Source organism: Oculina patagonica, chromosome 12 (assembly GCF_052425735.1).
Source record: "Oculina patagonica isolate OP01 chromosome 12, crgOcupat, whole genome shotgun sequence".
NCBI lineage: Eukaryota > Metazoa > Cnidaria > Anthozoa > Scleractinia > Oculinidae > Oculina > Oculina patagonica.
Window position 1 is genome coordinate 21295690 of NC_135769.1, and position 26550 is coordinate 21322239.

At 39.3% G+C, this 26550-nt stretch overlaps 2 protein-coding genes across 2 annotated transcripts; both read left to right on the forward strand.

Annotated features, from left to right (window-relative positions):
* Positions 1–3944: 3944 nt before the first annotated feature.
* On the forward strand, positions 3945–25679 carry LOC144633679 (zinc metalloproteinase nas-15-like). Its single transcript, XM_078492535.1, has 9 exons — positions 3945–4043; positions 5979–6038; positions 15513–15725; positions 16881–16998; positions 19031–19215; positions 20886–21104; positions 22101–22274; positions 23688–23861; positions 25195–25679. The coding sequence occupies exons 1-9, from the start codon at positions 3962–3964 to the stop codon at positions 25203–25205; spliced, it is 1236 nt and encodes a 411-aa protein (XP_078348661.1). The 5' UTR covers positions 3945–3961; the 3' UTR covers positions 25206–25679.
* On the forward strand, positions 11846–12913 carry LOC144632180 (uncharacterized). Its single transcript, XM_078490781.1, has one exon. The coding sequence runs from the start codon at positions 11846–11848 to the stop codon at positions 12911–12913; it is 1068 nt and encodes a 355-aa protein (XP_078346907.1).
* Positions 25680–26550: the final 871 nt, after the last annotated feature.

Here is a 26550-nt window from a genome sequence, read left to right on the forward strand (position 1 = left end):
GGACACCCTCTGGACGCGAAAAAAGCGTCCGTAACTGGAGCTGGCCGCTTACAAGAATGGTTCTCGTACATGTCGTAAGCGGCCACAAGAGGTGTAGGGGATTTATGTCCGCTTACGGGAGCTTGCCCAGCAAACAATAACCCGACGGACGCGCATGACGACAAAACAAGCACTGAAATATGGTACTGTAGTTACTGTAAAATCATTGTGTCGAACGGCGATGTGAAGTTGATTGTTAAAAACAAGATATAGAGGCTGTTAACAGAATTTTCATTGGGGTGTCCGCTTACGGGAGCTTAAAAACAAAGAAAAAGTCTAAGTCGTAATCTCTGAAAGTGTCCGTGGCCGCTTACGAGAATGTAAAAATACAGAGTTTGTATGGAAGTTAAAACGGGGTTTCAAACAAGGCGGCCGTAAGTAGAGCTGTCCGCTTACGAGAGTGTCCGTTAAGAGAGCTTCGACTGTACTTTGAGCTACGGGCTGTACTGAAAATAAAAACTGATGGAATTAAATCAAATAAGAGCAAGAATTTAACATAGTTGTAATTTCTGACTGCCTGTGATGTATGGAGAAGCCGGGAAATTTGAATCAATTTTTGGGAAATTCTGCATTTCTACCCGAGTCGAGGAAGTTTTATTTTATTGTGCTGGTTGGCGAGGAATATTTGGGTGCGAGTGTGCTGTGCAATTCCCGAAACCCTGACAAAATAAAGAAAATAATAAAAAAAATTCATGGACTTCCATTTTTGGGTGGTTATCTAGCTGTTTAATCCTCATATGAAATACATCAGATCTGTCCAGCGCGTTTTCACGGTAAAAAACTTGCGCCAAATTCCAAGTCAAAAGGCCCTTAAGGCCGCCTCGTGGCACACTATTGCGCAGGCGTATTTTGTATTCTAGGAATGAATTTTCGGCTCCCAGAACAATCATTTGTCAACAAAATTAAATTAGTTTAACTTAAAGATCAAGTCAAAGTAAATCAATGAATGAAGTTTCAAGGCTAAAGTTCTAACTAATGGGAAGTTACAGGGACATTCGGCCAAAAACATGGAAACGAGGCTAGGCAGGCCAGGGTGGCTTTTTCCATACAAATCTTTTAAAATTGAATGAGTCACAAATCTGCAGCCTTTTAACCAAAAACACTGAAACTTCTCAGTTTAGCATATTATTCTATACATTTTCAAATGTCACCATCAGCATTTTCAGAAACTTGACCAAACAAAAGAAATGAATGACAACCAATTTTGCATAAAGGTCTATTATTTATTTTTTGGATTTTTTACCTGCTCGCTTATTCTCGGAAAATGAGCATTAGATGTTAGGTTTTACACTTCTCGTTGTTGTTGCTCACCAAAAGTCGCGTTACATATTTTGAAGCGTGACATCTGATATATGATATAGGATACTCGTAAGCAAGATCAAACGCTGTCTTCTTTATACCCCTTTGTAAAGAATGCCAGAGAGAACTCATCAAATATATATATTTTTTATCTTTAGTTTATATTTTGTATGCCCGAATGGCATATTTCGCTTTGTGCTCTAGGCGGCGATCCTCGAAAAAAGTGCACGAGATGTTATAGTTTTTATTTGACTCATTGTGATCGTTAGATTTTTTCTGATGTTTTGGGTAGGTTTATTTTATTTAGACTTCCCGTATTTAGATTTCTGTTGAAAAAGAAGTTGAGGTCGGCTGGTTGCAATGCTGTTTTTAGAAAAGCTTTCACCTTTACTTTTAGGTCACTCCAACCAGGTTTTGGGCAAATGGTTATTACCTCTAGTGATCATGAGTGGCACTGTTTCATGGCTTACCCTACTTTTCATGGAAACCAAAAAACAAACAAAACAAAACATAACCGACGGTCAATCGTTTGAGTGGATCACCTAGCCTATTAAATAAAATAAAATAAATAATAACTTTATTAACGTGTCAAATCTGTAGTAGCTGAGGGAAAAAGTCCCCTCTACTAATTGTGGACACCGAACCTGCCTAATTAAAAAACGTAATTAATATATATAAAATAGAAAATATTTATATACATTTAAAAAACCTAAGTACATTGCGTCCGTGAAATAGGTGAGAAAAGGTGACCTTCACGGGCATTGATATTTTGTTAAATTAAGCGCATATTTGTGTGAGGTGGTAGTTGGGTAGCCTCTCGGTAGCAAAAGACCAAAGAACACGTTTGGAATTTTGTCTAGTACCTCCGTAACGACCACCCATTTTAAACTACTACATCCGTTTGACCACTAATACGACCTATAGAAGCGATTTTCGATTGAGTGTCGTAAAACCAAAACTAAATTATTCATTCTGGGCAATCACTAAGGACACAGACAATCCAGTGAACCATTAAAAATTCGAGGCAATTACATGTAGCCGCTCAGACATGTTTTCCCGCGTTTGGCGCCGAGTCACGATTGGCTTTACTTCTTATTGAGCAAGTGACGCGAGTTTTTTTTTTTATTTTTTTACTTTTTTTTATTTTTCAATAAACCACTAAACACAGTAATACAAAGCCAAAAAAATGCGAATTACTTTCGACACTCAAGTTAAATAACAATTGTAGATTAAGACAAGGGACCTGTTTAGGGCGACTCCCTCTTCCAAGAACTAAGAAATTCTAAGAGTGGTTTCGATATACAGTAAAACCCCGATATAACGAAGTGCCAAGGGACTAGAAAAACGTTTTTGTTGCAACAGGGTTTTGTTATATCAGAGTTTTTTCTACACATTTTGCTGTAAGTATTAATGTAGACAAAAGAATACCGCCCGTTATAACGGGGCGTCGTTAAAGCGGCTTAATCGGGATTCCTATGTAATGGGACGAAACTCCTGAAATACCCTTTATCGTGAAATCAGATCTCTGACTATCCCTTCTGAAATCAAAAGTGCCTTCGTACATTTCTTCGGGCACCTATTTTTTTTAAACGTTTTTATGGTAAATGAATTCAAGACGCTAGTTTGGTGTGCGTTGTACTGTACTCAATATTATTAGTATTGTTATTAAGATTATTTAGATACAGGACTCTATTTAAACAAGCTCTAATGAACTGGAAATTCCTCTCTAAATATTTGGTGAAATAAATGAACAATGGAAACGAGGTGTTATAACCTGGAGCGAAAATTCAATCGGTCGAGGTGCCATACACCTGCTATAAAGACAATTTACCTTCAAATTCAGGGCAAGAAACCACCTTTGCTTTCCGGTTGACTGCCGTTGAACCCCAAAGGTAGCAAAACGTTTATTAATTCAACAGAGCTGGTGAAAAAAGGGCAAAGAAGTCAGTGATTATCACAAAATCTACAAGTACGAAGAAAAAGTTGCCAATTTTTTAAGAGTATAACTTCCGCGAGCTTTTCGAGCGGTGAAGAGGCTTTCACATTAATACTACGCAACTCAAGCTCTAAACGTAAGTAAATATAGCTTGATTGCTTTGTTGACTTCGCTTGTTTATAAATGACATACCGTAATTCAGTGTGTCCAATTTTGAAGCAGTCGCCATAATAGAAACAAAAGTTAAACTAGCGATGCTTGCGCTCATTGTGGTTTTTTAGTTTGTGTGGGTATTTTATCACTACAATGAACTTTTTTGTGGTTGATTCGTTTCAGTTTTTTTAGAAACTAATTGAGTAAACATATTCTTCTGTTAGGCAGCCCACGACTGACTTGGCATGCGACATGTTTTTGTTTGTTCTTCTCTTTGTACTGTGTTCGGATTTTACCTGTTCAATTCCATGGCGAGAGGCCGTCAATGAAAATGGTAAATGGTTTTTTTACTTGTGTAAATAGTGTCGTTTTTTTATGTTGATAGAGCTTATGATTACTTTGTCTACCTACAGTTGTATCCCGCTAATTCGAACTCGGTTATTTCGAATTCCCCGTTATTTCGAACTAAAATCCATTTTCCTTGAATTTGCACTTCATTCATTTACTCTCGCCTCGACTGACTTGGCATGCGACATGTTTTTGTTTGTTCTTCTCTTTGTACTGTGTTCGGATTTTACCTGTTCAATTCCATGGCGAGAGGCCGTCAATGAAAATGGCAAATGGTTTTTTTACTTGTGTAAATAGTGTCGTTTTTTTATGTTGATAGAGCTTATGATTACTTTGTCTACCTACAGTTGTATCCCGCTAATTCGAACTCGGTTATTTCGAATTCCCCGTTATTTCGAACTAAAATCCATTTTCCTTGAATTTGCACTTCATTCATTTACTCTCGCCTATTTCGAACTCCCGCTATTTCGAACTATTTTCGGTTTACCCCGACGGTTCGAAATAACGAGGATCGACTGTATATGGTTTGCTTGCGTGTGGTATCATAGACTGTCTACAGCCTCTTTATTTTATATTCTCTCGAGGATAGGGGGAGTAGGCTCGATTTCCGCCGCCTCCTCGAGTCCGGTTTTTGTTCCTCCCCGAGAGAGACTTTGCTTTCGGGGGGAGGAGCGCGGGCTCATTTTCCCGAAAAGCGGCTGGAAATCGAGCCTATAGGGGGAGGGGCCTACTGTTTTGCGTTGGCGTCCAGTTATCTCGTCGTTCTTTCTACGCGCTCGTCGCTCAAAAATACGAAAAAAAATAAAGGGCTGTTAACAGTCTAGGGGTACCAGTACTTGGCCTGTGAGTGTTGACTAGACGTTTTAATCGTTGAAGAATTGGTGCAAAAACCTTGCATAAAGTGGTCACTGGTAGATAGAAGTTCGCAATTTAGTCGACAACTCAAACATATTATTTGACGTAACAGTTGAAAGTCGGTTGCTAAAGTTTTTGTTGGGGTGGGAAATTTCTTTAACTTGTTAAGGTAGCTGATAATAATTTACAGGTCTTATACTTTTATGGGTCAGTACTCAAACACTTTACCATCTACTATTTCAGAAATGGTATAAAACAAATGCCCTATCATTGGTCAATAAGTTGAGGTCATTTCCTTGACCTTAGTGGTTACCATAGCAACAATATAACCTGTCAAAAGCACCCTTGATTTAAGCTTTTAGTGCTAATAACTCGAAAATGAACTTGGTGACCGCTATGTTTTATTGTTGAGTTATGATACAACTTTTGGCAAAGTTTAGAGAAATTCTATCAGAGCGGCTCAGAGCCACATTGATTTTTTGAAAGTTAAGGTGGCTCTGAACCACTCTGATAGATTTTTTTAAGCTTTGCCAAAAGTTGTATCATGACATGCTGATCAAAATTCAACAAGAAACAATAGGGGTCATCGAGCTCGTTTTCGAGTGTTTAGCACTGAAAGCTAAAATCAATGGTGTTTTTAATAGGTTGTATTGTTGTTATGGAAAGAATTGTAGTAACAACCTATTAAAGTATAAGGACTTGAAAATGGCTAATACCGTTATCAGCCACCTTAAACTAGACACCAAAAAGAGCGAGTGTAACCTAACACGCAATTGGTGTACTTGAGATCAATTCATTTTTTTTTTAATTTTTCGTTTCACGCACACTAGCTTCTCAAACGCGAGAGCAAGATGGTTACCTTTCACTAGTAACTTAGATCAAACAGCCAGCCAGCCGTAATCGCTGATTTTATACTCAAATCGATTTCTAGGACAAAGCCAGAAGAATGTGACCTACTCGTGTCGCGAAAATAATGGCTTTTGGTGTACCGAATTCGATTCAGTTTTGTTTGGCCATTTTGCAAATACCATGACCTCAGTTAGAAGTCTATCTTTGTAGATTTCCAAGTTTTTGTCGAGCCCGCAGTTGTTTTGTAGTGTTTAGTTCGTAGCTCCATTCCCCGATCCAGAAACCTCGGGGAGAATGGGCACCAAGTTAGAAGCCGCTAGTGCTCGGGAATTCTCGGACACGAGTTTCCGCCCGAAAAACGACTTGTTCCTCTTTGTTTGCTTCAAAGACATTTGACACTTGCAATTCGTTGTTAATCAAATAGATATCGAAATATTCGGTATCTGACCTTTTGGATAAGTATTTACAACATTATTTCTGATTGTATTTTTCATGTCAGATAACCCAAAAGGCCTGAAGGATAACACTATTATAGATCGTATTGAAGAAGCAAACGAAGGTAAGGGTTTTTTTTTTTTATCTCAATCGAAACTCAGGTTTTGGTAGCACTGTTAATTCCCCTCCCCAAATATTGTTGTTTTTTTTCAATAACTTGGCTGCAATGAGCACTGCCAAGTTAAAATCTGGGGAATATATTCCTTTCCACCTACTTCACAATCTCTGAGTTTGTTGATGTTTTTGATGCAAGCAAAACGATCTTGTTATCTTGGTGAAAACGCTCTATACACTTCATTCAATCATAGTTAGTTGAAGGGACTACTAACTTTGTTCACGGAAATTGTCGGCCTTTGGCCGAGGAATTATTTATTGAATCATAGTTAGTAGAGGATTACAAATCAATCAGATCAATGAAAGCGATAAAAACCCACTTTGTAACAAATTCTAAAATTTTGTAAGGAATACTGTCCTTGTGTGAAATGAATGTTTACGAAAACAGCTTTATACACTCAGAGGGCCTGTTTACATGATTCCGGAATGACTTTCATTCCGGAACGAGTTCATTCCATCCCCATACATTTCTCTGTATCTGTTTACATGATACCGAGACGAAAGTCAAGTCATTCCGGAATGAGTTTATTCCGGTTTTCATTCCGGAATGAAAGTTTCGTTCTGGGATGACATTTCATTCTGGTATCATGTAAACACAGAACGAATTTCGTTCCGAGATGAACTCGCAACTTGTTGAACCGCATACGGACTCCACGATTGAATTCAGAGCGAAAAAACGTAATAGCATTTACTGTTTAGCCCAAAGTGCAGCTCTGTGGTCAAATTACTCGTCAAAACTGCAGATAAAGCCATTAATGGGCACAAAAACATGTTTGCGCGAAACATGCGCCATCTTGTTTTTATCTCGCGCGAAACCACAGGCAGCCCAAGCTAACGATAAGAGCCACAGTACTCTAAGACTCAATTTATAAAGATTTGTATGGGAATGAAACAATTTTCTTTTACGATATAGAAATTCGAACGTTTTATGAATAAAACTGACTTACACTGTTGCTGTGTCGTGTTCTTTTTTTGTTTGCCAGCTCCTCGGGCCAATTTGAAGCGATTTGGACGAGTTATTGCTTTATGAAAATTTGAACACGTGTACTTTATTAAAATATTCCCAAGGCTGGAAACTATTTTCGACAGCATCACACTCGAAGCAAAATATCTTCCGTGAAATTGGTCAAATCGCTACAGCATTTCCAGCACCGTAATCTCCAGTAATTTCTCTTTCCTATCGTTGTCCATTTGGTTCCGAGTGCTCTGGAGAAGCGTAGAAAATTCTTCAAAGTGCGATTTTTGCTTTTCTTGTTATGCGCGGCCCATCAAACCACACACAAAATGGCGTCAGGTCGACAAAATCGACCTCAATGGTGGAGGGCATGGCGATATTGTCACTAACTCTTAAATACGCTGTGGGACCAGGAGAGGTCGATTTTCTACCGGAAATAGAAAACGGTGTTTAAGAAATCACGTGCCAGTGATTTTCTATTTCCGATAGAAAATCGACCTGTCCGGGTCCCACAGCGTATTTAAGAGTTAGTGACAATATCACCATGCCCTCCACCACTTAGGGCGATTTTGTCGACCTGACGCCATTTTGTGTGTGGTTTGATGGGCCGCGCATAACAAGAAAAGCAAAAATCGCACTTTGGAAGAATTTTCTACGCTTCTCTAGTGCACTCGGAACCAAATGGACAACGATAGGAAAGAAAAATTACTGGAGATTACGGTGCTGGAAATTCTGTAGCAATTTAACCAATTTCACGGAAGATATTTCGCTTCGAGTGTGATGCTGTCGAAAATAGTTTCCAGCCTTGGGAATATTTAATAGAGTACACGTGTTCAAAATTTCGCAAAGCAATAACTCGTCCAAATCGCTTCAAATTGGCCCGAGGAGCTGGCAAACAAGAAAGAACACGACACAGCAACAGTGTAAGTCAATTTAATTCATAAAACGTTGGAATTTCTATGTCGTAAAAGAAAATTGTTTCATTCCCATACAAATCCTTATAAATTGAGTCTTAGAGTACTGTGGCTCTTATCGTTAGCTTGGGCTGCCTGTGGCGAAACATGCGCCACCTTGTTTTAATCTCGCGCGGAAATTGTGCACGTGAAAATGCCTTTGGTTGAACCGGTCCACTCAGGGCCTGTTTATATGGAGGAGAGTTGTCCCTGGTAAGAGGGTTACCCTCCATACCGAGCCACCCCGGGCGAGAGAGCTTTTCATACGTTTCTTTATAAATGGCTGCGAACTGTTTATATGAGAAATTGCAAAGTTGGCTCGGGGGGCAGGGTGACCCTGGGTGGAGGGTCACTCGCTTTGAAGGTAGGGTGACCCTGGGGAGCGAGCCAACTTTTTTCCATATAAACAGTTTGGTTATTTTCGCCTCGCCTACCAGGGACAAGTTGACACATACAGAGCATGCGCAAACGCTGTAGTCGACCAAAACAAAATTGCAGATACATTGAAATCGAAGTCGGCGGTAAATTTGTCCAAAAAATGGTCGTGGTCGATGTTTCAGCGTTCCTTATTTAAAAAAGGCAGACATAATAGATGTTTCAAAACAACTCTCGCCAGTCTTTTGAACCGAGAGGGCCAAGTTTTGGCTCGGTCAACAGGGACAACTTTTTCATATAAACGCTCGGCAAAAGATAGCTCGGGGGAGAGGGTAGCCCTCCTAACAGGGACAACTCTCCTCCATATAAACAGGCCCTCAGTCATGTAAATGCAGAACGAATTTCATTCCGGAACGAGTTTAGTTCCGGAATGAAAGTCATTCCGGAATCATGCAAACAGGCCCTCAGTTCTGTTTATGCTTTGTGAATGTCACATGAAAGTACCAGGAGCGACTTGACTTCCACTGGCGGTGGCTGACTAAAACTCTACTTCTCTGGACGATAACCCTGTAATGCAATATAATGCTTTCCATGTCATTTTGGGTTTCATTTTAACTTCAGGCACACGTTTCAGAAATGTTTCCCGCAATCCCATAAATGCGACCCCATTTTGTTCAGTGAACGACCGAGGCTCTCTCTCCTTTTCTCCAGTTGCGGGGAGGCCGGTTGAAAAAAATATCACTCCAGTCTGTAAAATAAAATAGTCTGTACTTTTTGTTAGGTTATTGTGTGACTGCCATAACGCGTATCTTTCGCGACCAGACACAGCAATAATAAAGTCTAAAACAGAACGAAGCAGTTTAATCTTGAGGTTGAGATCGAAGTTGAGGTTGAGGTTTAAACTGAAAACAACTGTAGCAGGGGCTTTTTCTGGGATTTAGCTCTATGGCTGAGCGGGAGGTGCCCTGCCGCCTTCCGGGATCTTTTATATCAAGTGGACCAAAACAACATCAAGGAACATGGCGTTTAATGGAGATCTTGACTCACTCGCTTACAGGCAGAACTCAAAGTTATTACAAAAAGGACAATTGTCATAAACGAGTTGTAGCCAATAGCGTTTCGACACCTCAGTTTGACTTACGTAAGCTATACAAATAGAAAATTCAAAGGATGTTACTTTTCACACCCTTAAAACCTAGAGCTCATTACTTCAGTATTCGAAGGCTTTGTTCTAAGAGCAGGTGTAAAACACCTATACACTAGCTTTACGATAACAGAATATTGTGTTATTTCAAAATCTACCTTTTTACTGAAAAACGTCCCGTAACACAACATTAACAAAAACCTGTGAAACACAAATTAACAAGCAGCGAAAACAAACAGTCATTCTGTAGTAACAACAGGTGAAAACTGCAAAAATCTGCGCTCGTACAATACGGGGAACACTAAACGTGGATTTCCTCTGACGCGTAAATTTTTACGTGCGTTTACGTATGTGAGAAAATTTAGGGACAATGTATGAACGACTTGCGTACACGTTTACGCAAGTCGTTCATAAATTGTTTCAAAATTTTTCACGACCCGGCCACTTCATGTACATGTGTCGGGACCTTTTGTAGAACGAGGCATAACACAATAGATTCTATTCTTTGTATTCAATGACATGTAAATAAGTGGCCGGGTATTCTGAAGTTTAGCCGAAAAAATTTACGCGTTAATAAAATTTTCGTTCATTCGAAAGAAATCACTCCAAGTCCTGGATGTTTAAAACATTGGGAATTTTGCAAGTTGACGCGTCAACGACGCTATAAATTTGAATATAAAGTCATACAAAAGTGCTAATGCTAACTACTCGGAGCTAACTAACACCCAAACTCCTAATAGGGAGATTCCTAAGGGACCAAAAAAGCATATTGTGTAAGATCCAACATATTGTTATTCATATTTACTAGCTTATGTTCCTTTTGTTGTCTGAAGACGGTGAACGTTACATCATAAGATCTATAGCGCCTACTACAGCATATTTCAATCAAGTATAAAGGCCAACTACGGCGCAATATACCAGAAACTATTTTCAAGTCATTTTTTGTGCTAGTTTTAAGCGTGGTGAAATACATGTTTCCCGAGGCGGTCGACTCAAGCACAGGCAGCCCAAGCTAACGATAAGAGCCACAGTACTCTAAGACTCAATTTATAAGGATTTGTATGGGAATGAAACAATTTTCTTTTACGACATAGAAATTCCAACGTTTTATGAATTAAATTGACTTACACTGTTGCTGTGTCGTGTTCTTTCTTGTTTGCCAGCTCCTCGGGCCAATTTGAAGCGATTTGGACGAGTTATTGCTTTGCGAAATTTTGAACACGTGTACTCTATTAAATATTCCCAAGGCTGGAAACTATTTTCGACAGCATCACACTCGAAGCGAAATATCTTCCGTGAAATTGGTTAAATTGCTACAGAATTTCCAGCACCGTAATCTCCAGTAATTTTTCTTTCCTATCGTTGTCCATTTGGTTCCGAGTGCACTAGAGAAGCGTAGAAAATTCTTCCAAAGTGCGATTTTTGCTTTTCTTGTTATGCGCGGCCCATCAAACCACACACAAAATGGCGTCAGGTCGACAAAATCGCCCTAAGTGGTGGAGGGCATGGTGATATTGTCACTAACTCTTAAATACGCTGTGGGACCCGGACAGGTCGATTTTCTATCGGAAATAGAAAATCACTGGCACGTGATTTCTTAAACACCGTTTTCTATTTCCGGTAGAAAATCGACCTCTCCTGGTCCCACAGCGTATTTAAGAGTTAGTGACAATATCGCCATGCCCTCCACCATTGAGGTCGATTTTGTCGACCTGACGCCATTTTGTGTGTGGTTTGATGGGCCGCGCATAACAAGAAAAGCAAAAATCGCACTTTGAAGAATTTTCTACGCTTCTCCAGAGCACTCGGAACCAAATGGACAACGATAGGAAAGAGAAATTACTGGAGATTACGGTGCTGGAAATGCTGTAGCGATTTGACCAATTTCACGGAAGATATTTTGCTTCGAGTGTGATGCTGTCGAAAATAGTTTCCAGCCTTGGGAATATTTTAATAAAGTACACGTGTTCAAATTTTCATAAAGCAATAACTCGTCCAAATCGCTTCAAATTGGCCCGAGGAGCTGGCAAACAAAAAAAGAACACGACACAGCAACAGTGTAAGTCAGTTTTATTCATAAAACGTTCGAATTTCTATATCGTAAAAGAAAATTGTTTCATTCCCATACAAATCTTTATAAATTGAGTCTTAGAGTACTGTGGCTCTTATCGTTAGCTTGGGCTGCCTGTGACTCAAGTCACTCAAGTCACATCTGATCGAAAAAACTACAATCATATACAAGTCCCCCGGGATACAAGTATGTTCGATTAATTTTATGCGGTTCGGCTTTCTTAGTTTACACTTCCACAGTACCAGCAAAAGAAGAAGAAATGAAGTTAAAACGTATTTTTCGCTTTTTGGTGGCGATAAATTTGGTTACATTCGTTGGCATAATTGTTTACAGGAAAGAAACTGTGCAAAGGATCATCAGTTTTAGCCCGGACAGGATGAAAGATGCTGGATTTACAGCACAACAAAGTAAAGAAACACCAACTCGAAAGCCATTTATTTATCTCACGCAAACCGAGCAATGCCTTCCTTCAAACTTGACAACTTCTTCTCAGATTGGCGATCCCGAGACTTGCAACTGTGATGTAATAGTGCTGAGTTACCGAGTCAAGTGTCAAGAAAACAAGCGTTCACACATCAGTTATTTGTTTGATCGGAATACCCTCTTTGCATCAGGACGAAATGTGCTGTTTTTTGCGGCGATGAATAGAAGACCGGGCTACCATTATTACGTTTTTCTAGACGACGACACAACTCTCAAGTACAACATCTTTACACCCGCCAACATGACTAAAATGTCGCCGTTTCGAGCTGTGGAAAAGTGGCTGTTGGATTACGAGCCAGCCGTGGGAGTATTGGACTACAAGCATCATGGAGCAAGCGTTGTGCTTGAAAACAGGAGATATCTTTGTGGTATAAACGAAACGTCGTTAGTTCTTCCTACCGTGTTTTTCGACGCCATCTTTAACGCTTTTCATCATAAAGCCGTGGAACATGTCCTTCCCTATCCGACCCAATTTGAGCGCGAGTGTATTTATGCCAGTAATAGAAACACTATGTTTGCTGTTGAGGTCAAATTTGGTGGCCAAGCACTTCTGTTTGCTCCAGTCACAGCTATCAATGTTAGACATCGCAGTAAATATAAGTACTGCAAAAACATAGAGACAGCTATTTACCGTAAATTAATACAGAGGATCAAACAAGAGGCGCCTCTAAAGTTAAGAAATCATGCTATATTCAAAATGTTACACGAGAATCCAGACCTGTATCTTGTGAGATACCGTCAAACAAATTTTTCTATAAGTCAGTCACAATCGTTTTGTGTGAATGTAACTCGGCGCCAGCCTATAATTCCATACAGGCGTTTGCTAAACATGGTTCAAAATTAAAATGATAGTTACCGATTACCATTTATTCCTTTATATACTATATACAAGGCTAAAAAGAGTTAAAAATTGTAAAATTCAAATGATAAAACCTAACGTTTTCGGCTGTTTGCCATCATCAGGGTGGTGAAATACATGATGGCAAACAGCCGAAAACGTTTGGTTTTATCATTTTAATTTTACAATTTTTAACTCTTTTTAGCCTTGTATATAGTATATATTTTATAAAACGAACATTATGGACATTTATTATTTTATTACTTAATACTAGTCAGTATACTAGCCTGTGTACAGCCGTCCCGCTCCGCTAAAAAAAAGGAGCTTTAGCAGACCACGACGGCAACGTGAACGAGAACAAAAGATTTAATGAGCAGAATAACAGCTCTGCACGTGCGTTTTAAATCCTGGTACATTTCTTGGCCGTTCTCTGCAAAACAACAACGCGAAATTGACAAATGCGTAATTTAAAGAGCGTGAACGACGGCGGCTAAATTTTCGTATTTCTAATTAAGGTTCTTAATATATTCAGCTGCAGCTTGTTCCTAAACCAATAGTTACACTGAATACATCTGGATAATCGCAAGATTTTCGAGAAAAATATAAATTAATCTTGCACCAGGCGTTGTCCTCGGCGTCGCTCTCGTTATTCTTGATTTGCAACCACGTGACAAAACAATAAAACATGTTTTTGCGGAATCTGCCTAATAAAAAAGTTTAGTTCCCAAAGGAGGAGAACGCTTTGTTCCTGTCATCCAACATGGCTGCTGTGACGTCAGCTGCAAGCCAGCAATTGCTAAAGGTCCCTTTTAAATCGCGGAGGGGATGGCGATGTATGTGTGACGTCAAAGAGCTCAACCTGTGGTCATGCATCCTGCATGTCTAGGGTCGTCTAGCTTACTACTTCAAAATCACTGTTTTCGTCACTTTCCGTATCTGAAACAGTCTCGTATTCATCTGCTTGCTGTATCACTCTAACATTACTACGACGACTACCACGCGAAACACATCTTATGAATTCCACTGACTACTTTGAAAACATTCAGCTATTTTCATTTATCTCGGCATGCTTTGAATTGAGAGACAATCTTGTAACAGTGATCACCACTTCGAACTGTTAAATGAACAATTATTGTTAGTAATTCTTTTATTTTGTTTTTTGCTATGTTATTTTCTACTTTACTAGATATCTTAGTTAACTGAAATAATATGTAATCAAGTTTAAGTAGCTTTTGCAATGCTACCAAATTTCTATGTAGTCATGCAAATAAAGCTTGTTCTTATGACAAGAGTGGAAAATGACTGTCAAATACGTGATCTGATCGTTGCTTTAATCAAAATCAAATTGCTGTAGTGTTCGTTTTAGTGTTTAAATCCGATTACACAACAAGAAGGGCTAATGGGATATCCGTGGTACATACATACTTTATTTGATAAGTAGGTTAGGGTAAAAGGCAGCCAAAGGGCTGATGTGGACCTACTATACTAAAAATTAAGAATTACATTTGTAAAACTTTTGATGAGTTGTTTGACCCGACGTACGTTTGATCAAGGGAAACAAAATTTAGTTCGAGTTAGCGGGGAATTCGAGTCATCCGATTTCAAGTTAACCGAGTAAAAATGACTGAAAAGTGGGGGTCAAATCGTAGAGAAATGGAAGTTAGTTCAAGTTAGCGGTTCTCGTCCCCATAGCCCTTTTCGTTTCTCTTAGCCGGCGAGGCTTTGGTACGAGAAACAAAGGGCTCTGGGGACTCAGGATTTCCAGTCCTTGATTCTAGGGCTTCCGGTATCAATGTATGCAGTCATAATGTTTCAAAAGAATGTACGAGAGAGTCATTGCGTTTTTGACTTCCGTTCAAGGATTCTTTGTTCCAAACGGCCAATCAAAAACATTCGAATTAATTCAAAAATCAAATTTCCCCATATTCCTTCGTTTCTCGTGCCAAGGCTTCACCGTCTTAGGGAAGCGATAAGGGCTATGGGGACGACAATGATTAGCGGGGATGTTCGAATTATCCGAGTTCGAGTTACCGGGGTTCTACTGTAAATTATAAATAATCGTCGTTGTCATGAACGTCGCCGTCGTGGTTCGTAAAGTCCCGGATCTAGATTCGAACGCGCAAACCACGAAGAAATTGGACCTGCCCAATACGACACGTCATTTTGACACCTTTGATTGACAGGTACACGTGACTATCAGCTGTCATTCAGGGGTACTTGATCTTCAGCTACTCTCCTCTGGTTAGAATGTTTGTCCATTTCAGATTGCTTTCCAGCATTCTGTCAGGTTGCGTTAACAATTCACCAATACCCATTTAAACTCCTGGGCCCAGTTGTTCGAAGGGTGGATAACGCTATCCGCAAGCTAAGATAAATCGCTATCCAGTGGATAAATGCAAACAAAACAACTACGCTATCCACTGGAAAAAGGTTTATCCGTTCAATAGCGTTATCCACCTTTCCAAACAACTGATGTGATCGTTAAGTGGTTTGTCCAAGAACACAACACAATGATCCCAGTGATGCGGAATTCAACGCGCAAACCATCAGGAAACCGCGCCTTTTAAACAAAAAAACTCATTCTTTTATTTTTTTTTCTTTCCAGAGGACCACACGGAACAGAAGGTCAAGAATATTTTTGAAGCTGACATTGAGCTGACCAAAAGCGACAGCGAGGGAGTGGACACCAAGGATTTCACCTCCAAAGATACAGCTGATGTTGATGTTGACAGTGTGGTCTCAAAGCGCAGAGCTATAGCTTCACGACGACTTCTCTGGGTAACAAAAGAAGTTCCAGTTGAACTAGGACGATCAGCAGGTAAGATGTCACGACATGTATAAACTCCTAAGGCTATATATTCACTCCTTACTGCGCAAGCTTGACGAAACGAGCGACTAACGAGAGTTTCGTTGTGGGATCGATTTTGAAATGTTTTAAGACGGAATCCTCCAGGCTGAGTATTAATAAATGAAATTATGTACCAAAATTATTCACATCTTATGTATTACTGTTCAAATATCAAATCAAAAGAAAACATTTCTAAAAGTACCAAACATTGGAAACAAATTTCGAAGTTCCACCGAATTCCACTTAATCGCTAAAGAGACAATTTTTCAAAGTTTACATGATTCTTTCGGTTCTTGTAAACTTTGAAATTCATTCTCTCAGGCCCTGATAAGAAATTGTGGTTGGTGCTATCACGGATAATTACTCAGTTATAATAATAATAATAATAATAATAATAATAATAATAATAATTTGCTAATTTATATAGCGCATATTTCCATGTTCTGATTAATAGCGCTTTACATATTGAAGGATTTAAATTATTCTGGTTCTCGATTTTCAATTTTTGTCCAACTTAAATCAATATTACTCCATTTCTGATGGATTCCGTCTTAAAAACGATAAAGATGGCCGAAGGGGGGGGGGGGGGGGAGTGGGCTTTGGCACACATGGCATTTCAATGAAATTATATAGCATTATTTAACCATGTGGAAAGTAAATGAATAATAGGTGTTTTTTTGCACTGACAACTCCTTTTTAAGAAAAATGGTAAGACAAAGGGATCTACCTCTAATTTACGGATATCAACATTTGATTACGAGAACAAGGTAATTCAATGAATAGGACTTCAGTTTAGACCTTGAAAAGTTCATGTTCTGAAGTCTTCATATTTGTTGTTCTCATTTTGATTTCCAATTCTATTTATCAAATGACACAAAGTTAAAAACATAAAGTAAACTGTATAATGCAAAAGACGTTTTACTATCGTGTCCATAAAAAATCGGATTTACGTTCTGGAAAGTTGTCGAAAAAGCGCTTGAGTTATTTATGCAAAAAAGGCATGAATTCTGTCAAGTCAGCATTCCCAAGGTTGCGTTTTTTTAGTTGTCTAAGTACTGTATGGAAAGATTAAATGTATGATCAAACAATATTTGACTTATTGCTGTATTTTCCTACTACATAAAGGCTATGCACAAACAAATATTATAAAGGCTATAGATGAAATACAGAAGAAGTCGTGTATTCGATTCAGAATGAAAAAGCGTGGTGATAGACACTGGATACGTTTTGTCAAGAAAATCGGGTAAGGAAGCTGATAAATACCGTAATCCCCTGGGGTACTCCCTGAAAATTTAGAGACGGGGGTGGGGATGGGGGCGGCGTGCTTACTCAGGAACTGCTTCGGCTTCAAGTTCCCGATGTTAATTAAATCGCATTTCTCAAAAAGTAGCGATTACAACAATAGATCTTCTTCGAATTGTATCTTTATGGCTGACCAGAGTACACAAGCCATTTCCTATCTCAGAGCAAAATGGTTCAGTAGAATCTATACTCAAATTTTAGACCATATCCTGAGCCTTTTGGAATCGCACATACCCAGCCTAGTCCCTAGGCGTTCTCTCTTGTTTTGGTGACTGCGCAAAGCCTGGGAACTGTGCTCTTCGGTGACGTCACCGCTCACGATGGAGCCCAGACTCCCTTGAGCCGATAACGCCTAGGGACTAGGCTGGCACATACCTATTTATAGTTCGATCGAAACTCGCTCTGTTTGCATTTGTGTCATTTTTACAGTGTGTGACAAACACATTTACATTTTGTGGCGCAACACGCCGCTTTCGTGCTGTTGAAATAATTTTAGCACAATTTTAATGGAAAAAAGTAATTTTGTCCTGTACTTGTTTGTATCTGAAAAGCGGGAAACCAATATAGTATCCACCGGTAATTATAAGTTACAGTAAATATAACATACACTCTTTTTATTTTATAAGAATATTTAGTTTCAAATTTGAGGCTGAAATTTGCGAATTTTTAAGAATATTTTAAGAATAAACCCGAGGCTGAGATTTTGAAAAGAATATAGTTTTTAGTTGAAACAAAATCAGGTATTTTCATTTCCGTCACTTTATCTCTGCGAGGAATGCTTTGTTTAAAGCCAAAACGGCCAGGCTGCAACGAAAAGCAACGGTACATGTGCACAATGTAACACGATACAGATCTGGACACCAAACACTTGAAATTGATTACCCAATACTTGCTAAAACGGGAATGTCAAACGGTATTTTCTAAGAATGTTCATAAGAATATTTTCAGCCTAAAATCGGCAGAAAATAAGAATATTCAGCCTGGGTCGGAAAAACTGTATTCTTATAAAAAAAAAAAAAAAGAGTGTAGACCTTTTCACGGGTTTGGACGCCATCTTGACGGGTAAGAAACGCCGTCAGAAATTACAATGTTTGTATGGGAATCCCATGGCAAATATTTTTTTCAAAAATTGAATTCTGAACAACTTGTGAAACGAAAAGTTAATATACTACGCAAAGGATTGTATTCTTCAAATTTGAAAGATGTAGCTGGGCTAGAAAGCATCCAGTTACGTTTTAAATTTTCCATTCATTTTTCTCAGTATTTTTTTCCGCAGCTTTACGTTCCGGCTCGGTGCGTTGGCGCGGTTCGCGAGAAAAAATTATAGACAAATGTATGGAAAATTCAAAACGTACCTGAACGCCATCTAGCCCAGCAACATCTTTCAAATTTGGTGAATAAAAATGTTTTCCTAGTATGTTAACTTAACGATTCAAAAGTTGTCCAGAAATCAATTTTTGAAAAAAATTATTTGCCGTCAGATTCCCATACAAACACTGTAATTCCTGACGGCGTTGCCTACCCGTCAAGATGGCGTCCAAAACCGTGATTAGGTCTTTTTTGTCGGGGTTTGTTTAAACAAAGTATAATACTTGGCTTCACACAAGAGCTCGTAAGTATAATCTAAGTGCACTTGGAACCTACTTTGAGTGTGAAGGGGCAAAACGTATTTACTTGAACTTTCGTAGTTCAAAGAAACCGAAGTACGCCGCCAAGTATGCCAGTACACTACACTTGAGAACGCACTTGACCAATAGGAAATGGAAGCCAAATGAGAGCGGCTTGCACCGTTGTCACGATTCTGAAAATGATTGACAGCTTGTACCTCAAGTAATATACTTTGTCATCAAGTGTAAAGCCAGATTTTGTAAAATGCGACTTGAGATTTTCAAGTGCACTTGAGCCAAGTGCTTACTTGAAACTAACTTAGCTTCTAGTGTGAAGCCAAGTAATACATCTTTGTTTTTTGTTAGATGTTTTTCTCCAGTTGGTCGTCAATACGACAAGCCAGGTATGCAGGAGTTATCAGTAGGTGCAGGTTGTAACAGCAAAGGAATTATTATGCACGAACTGATGCACGCACTCGGCTTCTGGCATGAACAATCAAGGACAGACAGAGATGACTACCTGGAAGTACTCTGGGAGAATGTCAAAAAGGGTACGTAGCATTGGTTACAATAGGTCACGTGGTATATCTGTGCTGGCAATTTTATTCAGAAGTCTTTTCTCGGGAGTAAGCGACCAAAGAAAGACATCTGAAATTCAGGCTACATTCGTGCCTATTAATGGAAAGGTACGGTTTTTTTGAGGTGGGGGGGGGGGGGGGGGGGGGGGGGGGGGTAGAGCAGGGGCCTCAGAGGGGAGGGTCATCAGTGAAAGTGAGCACCAAAAGGGGGAGGGTCATGCCGCTTTGTGAGCTATTCAGGGGAAGTAATTTTTTAATGAGAATTTTTGTGATGTTGCTTTCCATTTTTTTACAGATTAAGTTTTTTTCTTCTTTGATTTTATTTGACGTTTTATTGTAGGTACTAGGGTACATTTCCACATGTATATTATGCCATGGTACATAAAACATAGTTTTCAAGGAGGATTCGTGTCCTTTTCCGTCCGTATAGAGACAGCTTCTTGCTGTTGACTATCCGCTGCCTGATCTCCTGAGTGGTTAGTTCTGAAGAGTTACTAGTTGTTTCAACAATGCGCTCTCGAGATACCCTATAAAACGTTCCACACTAATTGTTCACATTTTCCTGTTCCACTGCACACACATTCAATTCGGTTCAATATCGAGATACCGTATATTCATATTCAAACGTTTTGTGTCCACAAGCGAAATGTTCTGAGGTTTCTACGGCATGGAACATACCATGTATTAGTGAAGGGAGGGTCACTTTTTTGTCAGTCACCTAAAAGTTGGGGGGTGGGGAGGGTCAGGAGTTTTTTAATTAAAGAGCAAGGGAGGGCCACCACTTGTTTGGAAAAAAAAAATTCCCCAGCGCCCCCCCCCCCCCCCAAGAAAAACGTGCCTTCCCTAATCACGAATTGTATTCGAGGTCGTGCGATTTTTTACTTATAGTACACTCAACAAAATTACTTCGTATCAACTTCGGAAATCAACGGAAGTCTCTGGGTCAACTTTGAAAGTCTGATAAAGACTTCGGGCAAACTTCGGAAAGAAGAGTAATTGATACTTCTAGGGAGTACAATTTGGGTTTAATTGTACTGCTCTTGTCCAATCAGAATCCAGTAATTTTGTTGTGTGTATTATAAACTACCAAATTCTCAGACCAAGCATGTAAAGAATTGTTTGACAACCAGTTAGGAAAATTTGCATTGCGAGCTAGGGACTTATTTAAAAACAACAATTCTTTCTATGAAATTATGAATATATAAAATCATATATTTGAACTGCGGATGAAGAATCAATAAAGGGAAGATCCTCGCAGTTATGAACACAACTTAAGCAGTTGCGAAAAGAAAGCCTGAAAAATCAGACTTGCCGGGACTCGAACCCTGACCCTCGCAACTGCTTAAGTTGTGTTCATAACTGCGAGGATCTTCCCTTTATTTATTCTTCATCCGTAGTTCAAATATGTGATTTCATATATTCATAATTTCTTTTTCATCATTCCCGGGTATATTACGAACCAGTTTATAATGACCAGTTCCCAGTTGTCTTGTTAGCTCAATTGGTTAGAGCGCTGCACCGGTATCGCAGAGGTCAGGGTTCGAGTCCCGGCAAGCCGGATTTTTTCAGGCTTTGTTTCGCAACTGCTTAAGTTGTGTTCATAACTGCGAGGATCTTCCTTTTATTTAATTCTATCTATGCAGGACAAGAACATAATTTTAACCGCTACAAACCAGAACAGCAGGATCCAACAGGAAGCTCGTACGATTTCTCAAGTATCATGCATTATGGGAATTACGCGTTTTCCAAGAATAAGAGGCCGACCATGCTGTCTGTGAAGGATCCGATGCTTCAATTTGGACAGATCGCAAAGCTGAGTTCCACGGATATTCTTCAACTAAACAGCATTTACGATTGCAAATGTGAGTATCCGTGGATCAAACTGCTTCGAAAGACCTTCCCGCGAATTTTAACCAATGTGCCACAACTCTGCTGTTGAGCTTTTTGCGTTGTTTTAATACCTTAAGTAAATAATAATACCTTAAATAAGGTATTTCCAGTGAAATAGAACTGCCTATAGATTTTCAATCAAACTTTGCCTGTCGGTTGTTTACCTAAAGGGAACTTTAATTTTGAAATAAAAAGGGGGTCACCTTATTCGTTTAGGAGCAGGAAGACCTTGTATCTATCAAAAAATCCAAAAATTTATCAGCTCCAGAAACGCTCATATTTGAACCGTTCAGTTTACGCTTTGTTAGAGCGAAAAAGTAGGGAGAAAGCAATTTGTAAAATACAGCAATAAATGTTATGCATCGATGTCAAGGAACAACTTAATGTATGTTTCATGATAAATGCACACACTTTTAATCGACAGTGATTAAATATGTTCCAAGCACGTAGTGTTCTCGAGGCCACAATTATCTTTTTACGAGGAGTGGCAAATTGCACGTTTTCGGTGATAATATATTTTTCTGCCAAAGAAAGTGATCTGTAGTCATTTTCTGGAAAGAATTTGATCGCTGCACTCAAACTAAGAGAAAAAAATGGTAGGTCACCATACTCGTTTACGAGAAAACGACGATTTAGCATTAAAAAAATGTAAAAGTTGTTTTTATAGTGGTCATGCACTTAGCTTCGAGATAGCTAGTTGACAGGCATGCCACTGAAACAGAGGAAACAGATATTTTAAATGAACATAACATGGTTAAAAATCCCAACTGGCAGAAGGCAGACCAGTTGGCTATATACAAAGAGTGACCGAGGATTTGAAATCGGGACTACCGAGAACAAATCCATGCCAGCTGGTGGCAGGGGCAGGTCTTGAACCGGGGACCTCCGGTAAGGATGCGCATTGCAATACTAAGGAATCACCTTAAAGATATATATTTCTTTTAAAATACTGTTGTCTTTTTCTGCAGCTGACAAGAGTCGTGGCTGGAGTAACTGGGGTAACTGGAGTCCTTGTGACAGGAAGTGTGCCAGAAAAAGAGAGAGATTCTGCTCCGCAAAGGACCTGAAAAAGTGTCCAGGAGCCACTGTAAGAAATAGAGTTGAAGTACAAAGAGGGAAGTGCCGGTCCCAGGAATGTTATGGTAAGCTGGGGAATATTATTTGAGAAATATAATGGATAAGTTGTCAGTGTATGGAGGGAGGCACTTTAAAAATACGTGTTTTAAATAGGAGCTGGTGAAACAAGAGGTAAAGTTAAATGGTCTTCACACTTCATTTCGTTTTGTTACATTGTATTTATGTAAGTAAGTAAAGTCTGTCCGAGCCTAAGTGACCCATAGAGCCGGAGCTTATCCCGGTTTCCGTAGCATTAAGCGACTAGGAATATTGCTACTCCCCCCTGGATGGGATGCTAGTCCATCGCAGGGTTGCACCCCAGCAGTAAGTTCGCCGGTACCCATTTATACAACTGGGTGGAGAGAGGCATTGAGAGTAAAGTGTCTTGCCCAAGAACACAACGCGGCGCCCCGGCCAGGCCAGGCCTCGAACCCGGGCCTTTTGACTCGGAGTCGAGCGCGCTAACCATTAGGCCACTGCGTCTCCACAATTGTATTTATGTAACCGAGAGAAATTCTGAAATGTTGCCTATAAAACCCCCCTTAGACTACTAGCCTGAGAAAGAGAAGTGGGTCACTTAGAGAAAAGAAATTAGGGAGCAACGTCACAGACAATGCATCTTGAAGTATTTGGCAAGTTTTTGTTTTCAAGTTTGTCATTCGTAATCCTTCTTTTAAAATCTTTGTCAGTTGAAACCATCCTTGTTTATTTTGGCGTTTTTATTACTCCGTTGTTTTTCTATGCTTAAAAACTATTCTTTTGAGGTTTCCTTAAATTTGAAAGTAACCAGAAAAATAACTTTAAATATCGTGACATTGCTCCTTTAAAAACCCAAGACATGAAAATCATTTCACTATCAGTTCGTACCAGCTGAGTCACTTGGCTAGGGCCATCTCAGTTAGCACCCTCTGGCAACAGGTCGTGGTAATTTAAATACGAGAATTTGCGGTACTGGAGATATACTAACGTGTTACAATGATGTGAGTAACCTGCGTAGCTCTCACATTGATTGTAACAAACCTACTCGGTTAATCAAACAACAGCATGCTGGAGCTGTTTCGTTTGATTTCTTTGGTTAAAATCTTTTAACCAAATCTTATAACGTTCAGTTTTCGCTTCGTAATTATTTCCTATATCCTGTCGATTCTGGTTAGAAAAAGCAAATGAAACTTGTATGGAAACACGGAAAAGCCCTGGGAACGAGGTTGCCACGCAATACAGGAACATAGGTCCGCAACAAGTACAAAAAAAGGATAACTCCATCATCAAAGGTCCGCCTAAAACAGGCAGAGATCTTAATAATTACTGTTTGAATAAAACTCAACCAACCGGCAGCGATATCGACCCCGTATCACATTACCCCCCCCCCCCCTCCTTTAAACCCCCCTAGAAAATTCTTTTGTAAGTCTTATTTGTTTGTTTGTTTGATGTTAACTCAGCTCCAGTCCAAGGCCACTGGGGGAGGTGGGGACCGTGGAGTAAATGTTCTCGAACATGTGGCCAGGGCTACAGCCAAAGATCTCGGCAATGTGATGATCCCAAACCTCTTTATGGTGGAAAGTTTTGTCGGGGAGCATTCGTTGAAGTTAAGCCTTGTCAGTTAAAGAGAACATGTAAGTACTCACATGTTAATTATATTTCGACAGGATTTGCATTCAGGCCTTGTAGTATTTTTTTTTCAAGGGACTGTGTCACGGACTTCAGCCAAATCTAGGCATGGAAAATGACCATCAAATTCGGTGAAATAAAAAAATAACCTCTTAAAACAGTGGAGGGACATTTCAATAACACACCAAATACAAAAGAAGGTACGTATGGCCAAAGGTGACGAAGGTTGAAACTAATTTTAAAAAGAAACCGGTTTTTTTTGTTGGGCTGAACAGTTTTCAAAGTTAATCTTGTTTGCTTGTAACTTTAAATTATAACGCCCGGGATACACATTTGGTTCTAATGAAGCTATGGTTTTGTCATTTAGATCCACGAAAGTAATTTCTTTGCAAACATTAAGTTTCATTGCCAGTATTTTGCAAAACTTAATAAAACAAACTTAACTCAGCCGTGACAGAGTCCCTTAAACATCCGGAGCATGGGTGGTTAGGGTTACCCAACCCCATAAATCTTTATCCAGTGAATAATTGCGAACCAAACGTACAACAATACCGTATTTATTCGATTAAGCGCCCACCTCGAATAAGCGCCCACCCTATAGGCAGGAAAAGTTAATAAGCGCCCAGCCTCGAATAAGCGCCCACCCCCTATACCCCTTCAAAAAATACTGAAGTGCACAAGAGGAGTACTTTAATTAATATTGAAATTGAGATTGAAATTGACAAAGTACTACTAAGAAACTTCCACGAAGACCGAATTTTCTTAGTATTTTACAGAAACTTTCAATGAACAGTTAAAATTCTGCTTTGGCACATCTTCACGTTTTATTATTATTCATTGTTTTGTTGTAAAATAAACTTACTACTTGCGAGAAATGGTGAAAATTTAATAAGCGCCCAGCCTTGAATAAGCGCCCACCTCGAATAAGCGCCCACTCTCAAGGTCCAAAAATTTAATTGGCGCTCAGGGCGCTAAATCGAATAAATATGGTATCCACTGGATAGCGATTCAAACTTTGAACCACCTGGGCCAGAACGTCTGCCAGTAAGAAACATTCATTTAACAGAAAAATAGACACGTTATGGTTTTTACATGACGTGTTCTTTTACCTGGTTAGAAAGAAACGTCGAAAATTTTCTGATCAACCCGCATTTATTATTGACAACGAAAAAAAGCTGATCGTGAAAAAAAGATCAATGATCGGTTCTTTCCGAAATGGTAGACTATTCTTTGTTAAAGCGCTTGTTGCAATTTAGAGACGAGAAAAATTGTTATGCATTAGGCCTCGTTCATATTGCAGACATGAAACTGTTGTTGCATGATATTTTTCTCCCCTAGGTGGATGGTGATGACACTATTACTATGGTTACCAAGTAAACAAGTTGCCAGCAGTTGACCTTCGACCACTCAAATGCTGAGAATTGCCTCTCTTACAGAAAATTTTTATCCCGAAAACGGGAAAAGAAGGAATAATATTACAGAGAAACAATATCGTTCTTATTTAGCGAAAAATAGAAGTTCGTCCAATCACAATTGAGAAAGCATTTTGCTAATGAGTAACGCACCAAGAATGCAGTGACCAGGTAATTTTAAAAAAATAAAATGATCATATTATATCATTTTTTTTATAATTTTACTTACAATGTCTGGAATCTTCCCGCCGTTCTGCGGCTTAAGAAAAAGTATGTTTGTCTGTGCAAGTTATTGTTATGGAAACTGTGCGCTTTTAATAAAAAAGGTTTTGAAATCTTTAGCTTCAACGATATTCTTTGGTGAATTGTTCCTTGGATCAATATTACCCTGAATTTATTCAAGATTGTTGATGATGAGCGATTAATACCTTACGTCATGACAAAAACGATTATCTCACAAATGATGAAAATCACTGACTTGCAAATGTAAAATATACTGAAGGATCTAGTCCATTTAGTCGGTTTATTGTCTTATAACACTTAGTAAATTAAGAGAATGTAAGGGGTATCAAATGGTCTTTGCGAGCATTTGCGAGCATGCGAGCACAGCGTTTTTCTTTGCGAGCACGAGCATTGACAAAAATTAGCCTTGCGAGCAACGAGCACTTTTCAAAAACCTACCTTCACTAAAAACCGAGCATGCGAGCACTTGTAAAATTGTGCGAGCACGAGCAAACGAGCACCCACTAAAATTTTGCGACTGAGCATTTGCGAGCATTGCGAGCACTGCGACATTTTGAGGGACCATTCATGACCCCTAATGTAATCTCGTACCTAGATGTCTACTTACCACGGTAGCACACATCTGGGTCAAGTGCGTTCAGTTCGCCAATCTGATTGGTTGATGAACAGCTTTAGTATTTGCGCGCGGAAGATGCAAACTTTGTTTCGCACGCGGGCACCGTTAGCTAGTTAGAAAATATTTGGATATATAAACTGAAGGCTTTTTTAAAAACGCGTTCGTGTTTTGAACGTTACTAATGTGAATAAGCTACAGATACAGTTTGTAGTTCAAGCTTGTTTGTACAAAATGTTTTAAAATGACAATATTCGTGGGTAAAAAGTTGGGTGAAAAACACTTCCGAATGTTTCCCCAATCGTTGTTGCAAGTTGTCCCGTGTAACATCCCCCTTTACCCGATCATAGACCAACGATCGCCTCCGAACGTTTTCCCAACATTTACCCATCATAGACAAGCGAGCACTTCTCGTGTGAGGCCTAT

Bases quoted from the DNA above. Each gene is read 5' to 3' on its own strand.
- LOC144633679 (XM_078492535.1), top strand. From the start codon at position 3,962: ATGTTTTTGTTTGTTCTTCTCTTTGTACTGTGTTCGGATTTTACCTGT. The intron at 4,044-5,978 runs GCAAATGGTTTT...TTTTCATGTCAG, and splicing joins AGAGGCCGTCAATGAAAATG to ATAACCCAAAAGGCCTGAAG. The intron at 21,105-22,100 runs GTGAGTATCCGT...CTTTTTCTGCAG, and splicing joins CAGCATTTACGATTGCAAAT to CTGACAAGAGTCGTGGCTGG.
- LOC144632180 (XM_078490781.1), top strand. From the start codon at position 11,846: ATGAAGTTAAAACGTATTTTTCGCTTTTTGGTGGCGATAAATTTGGTT.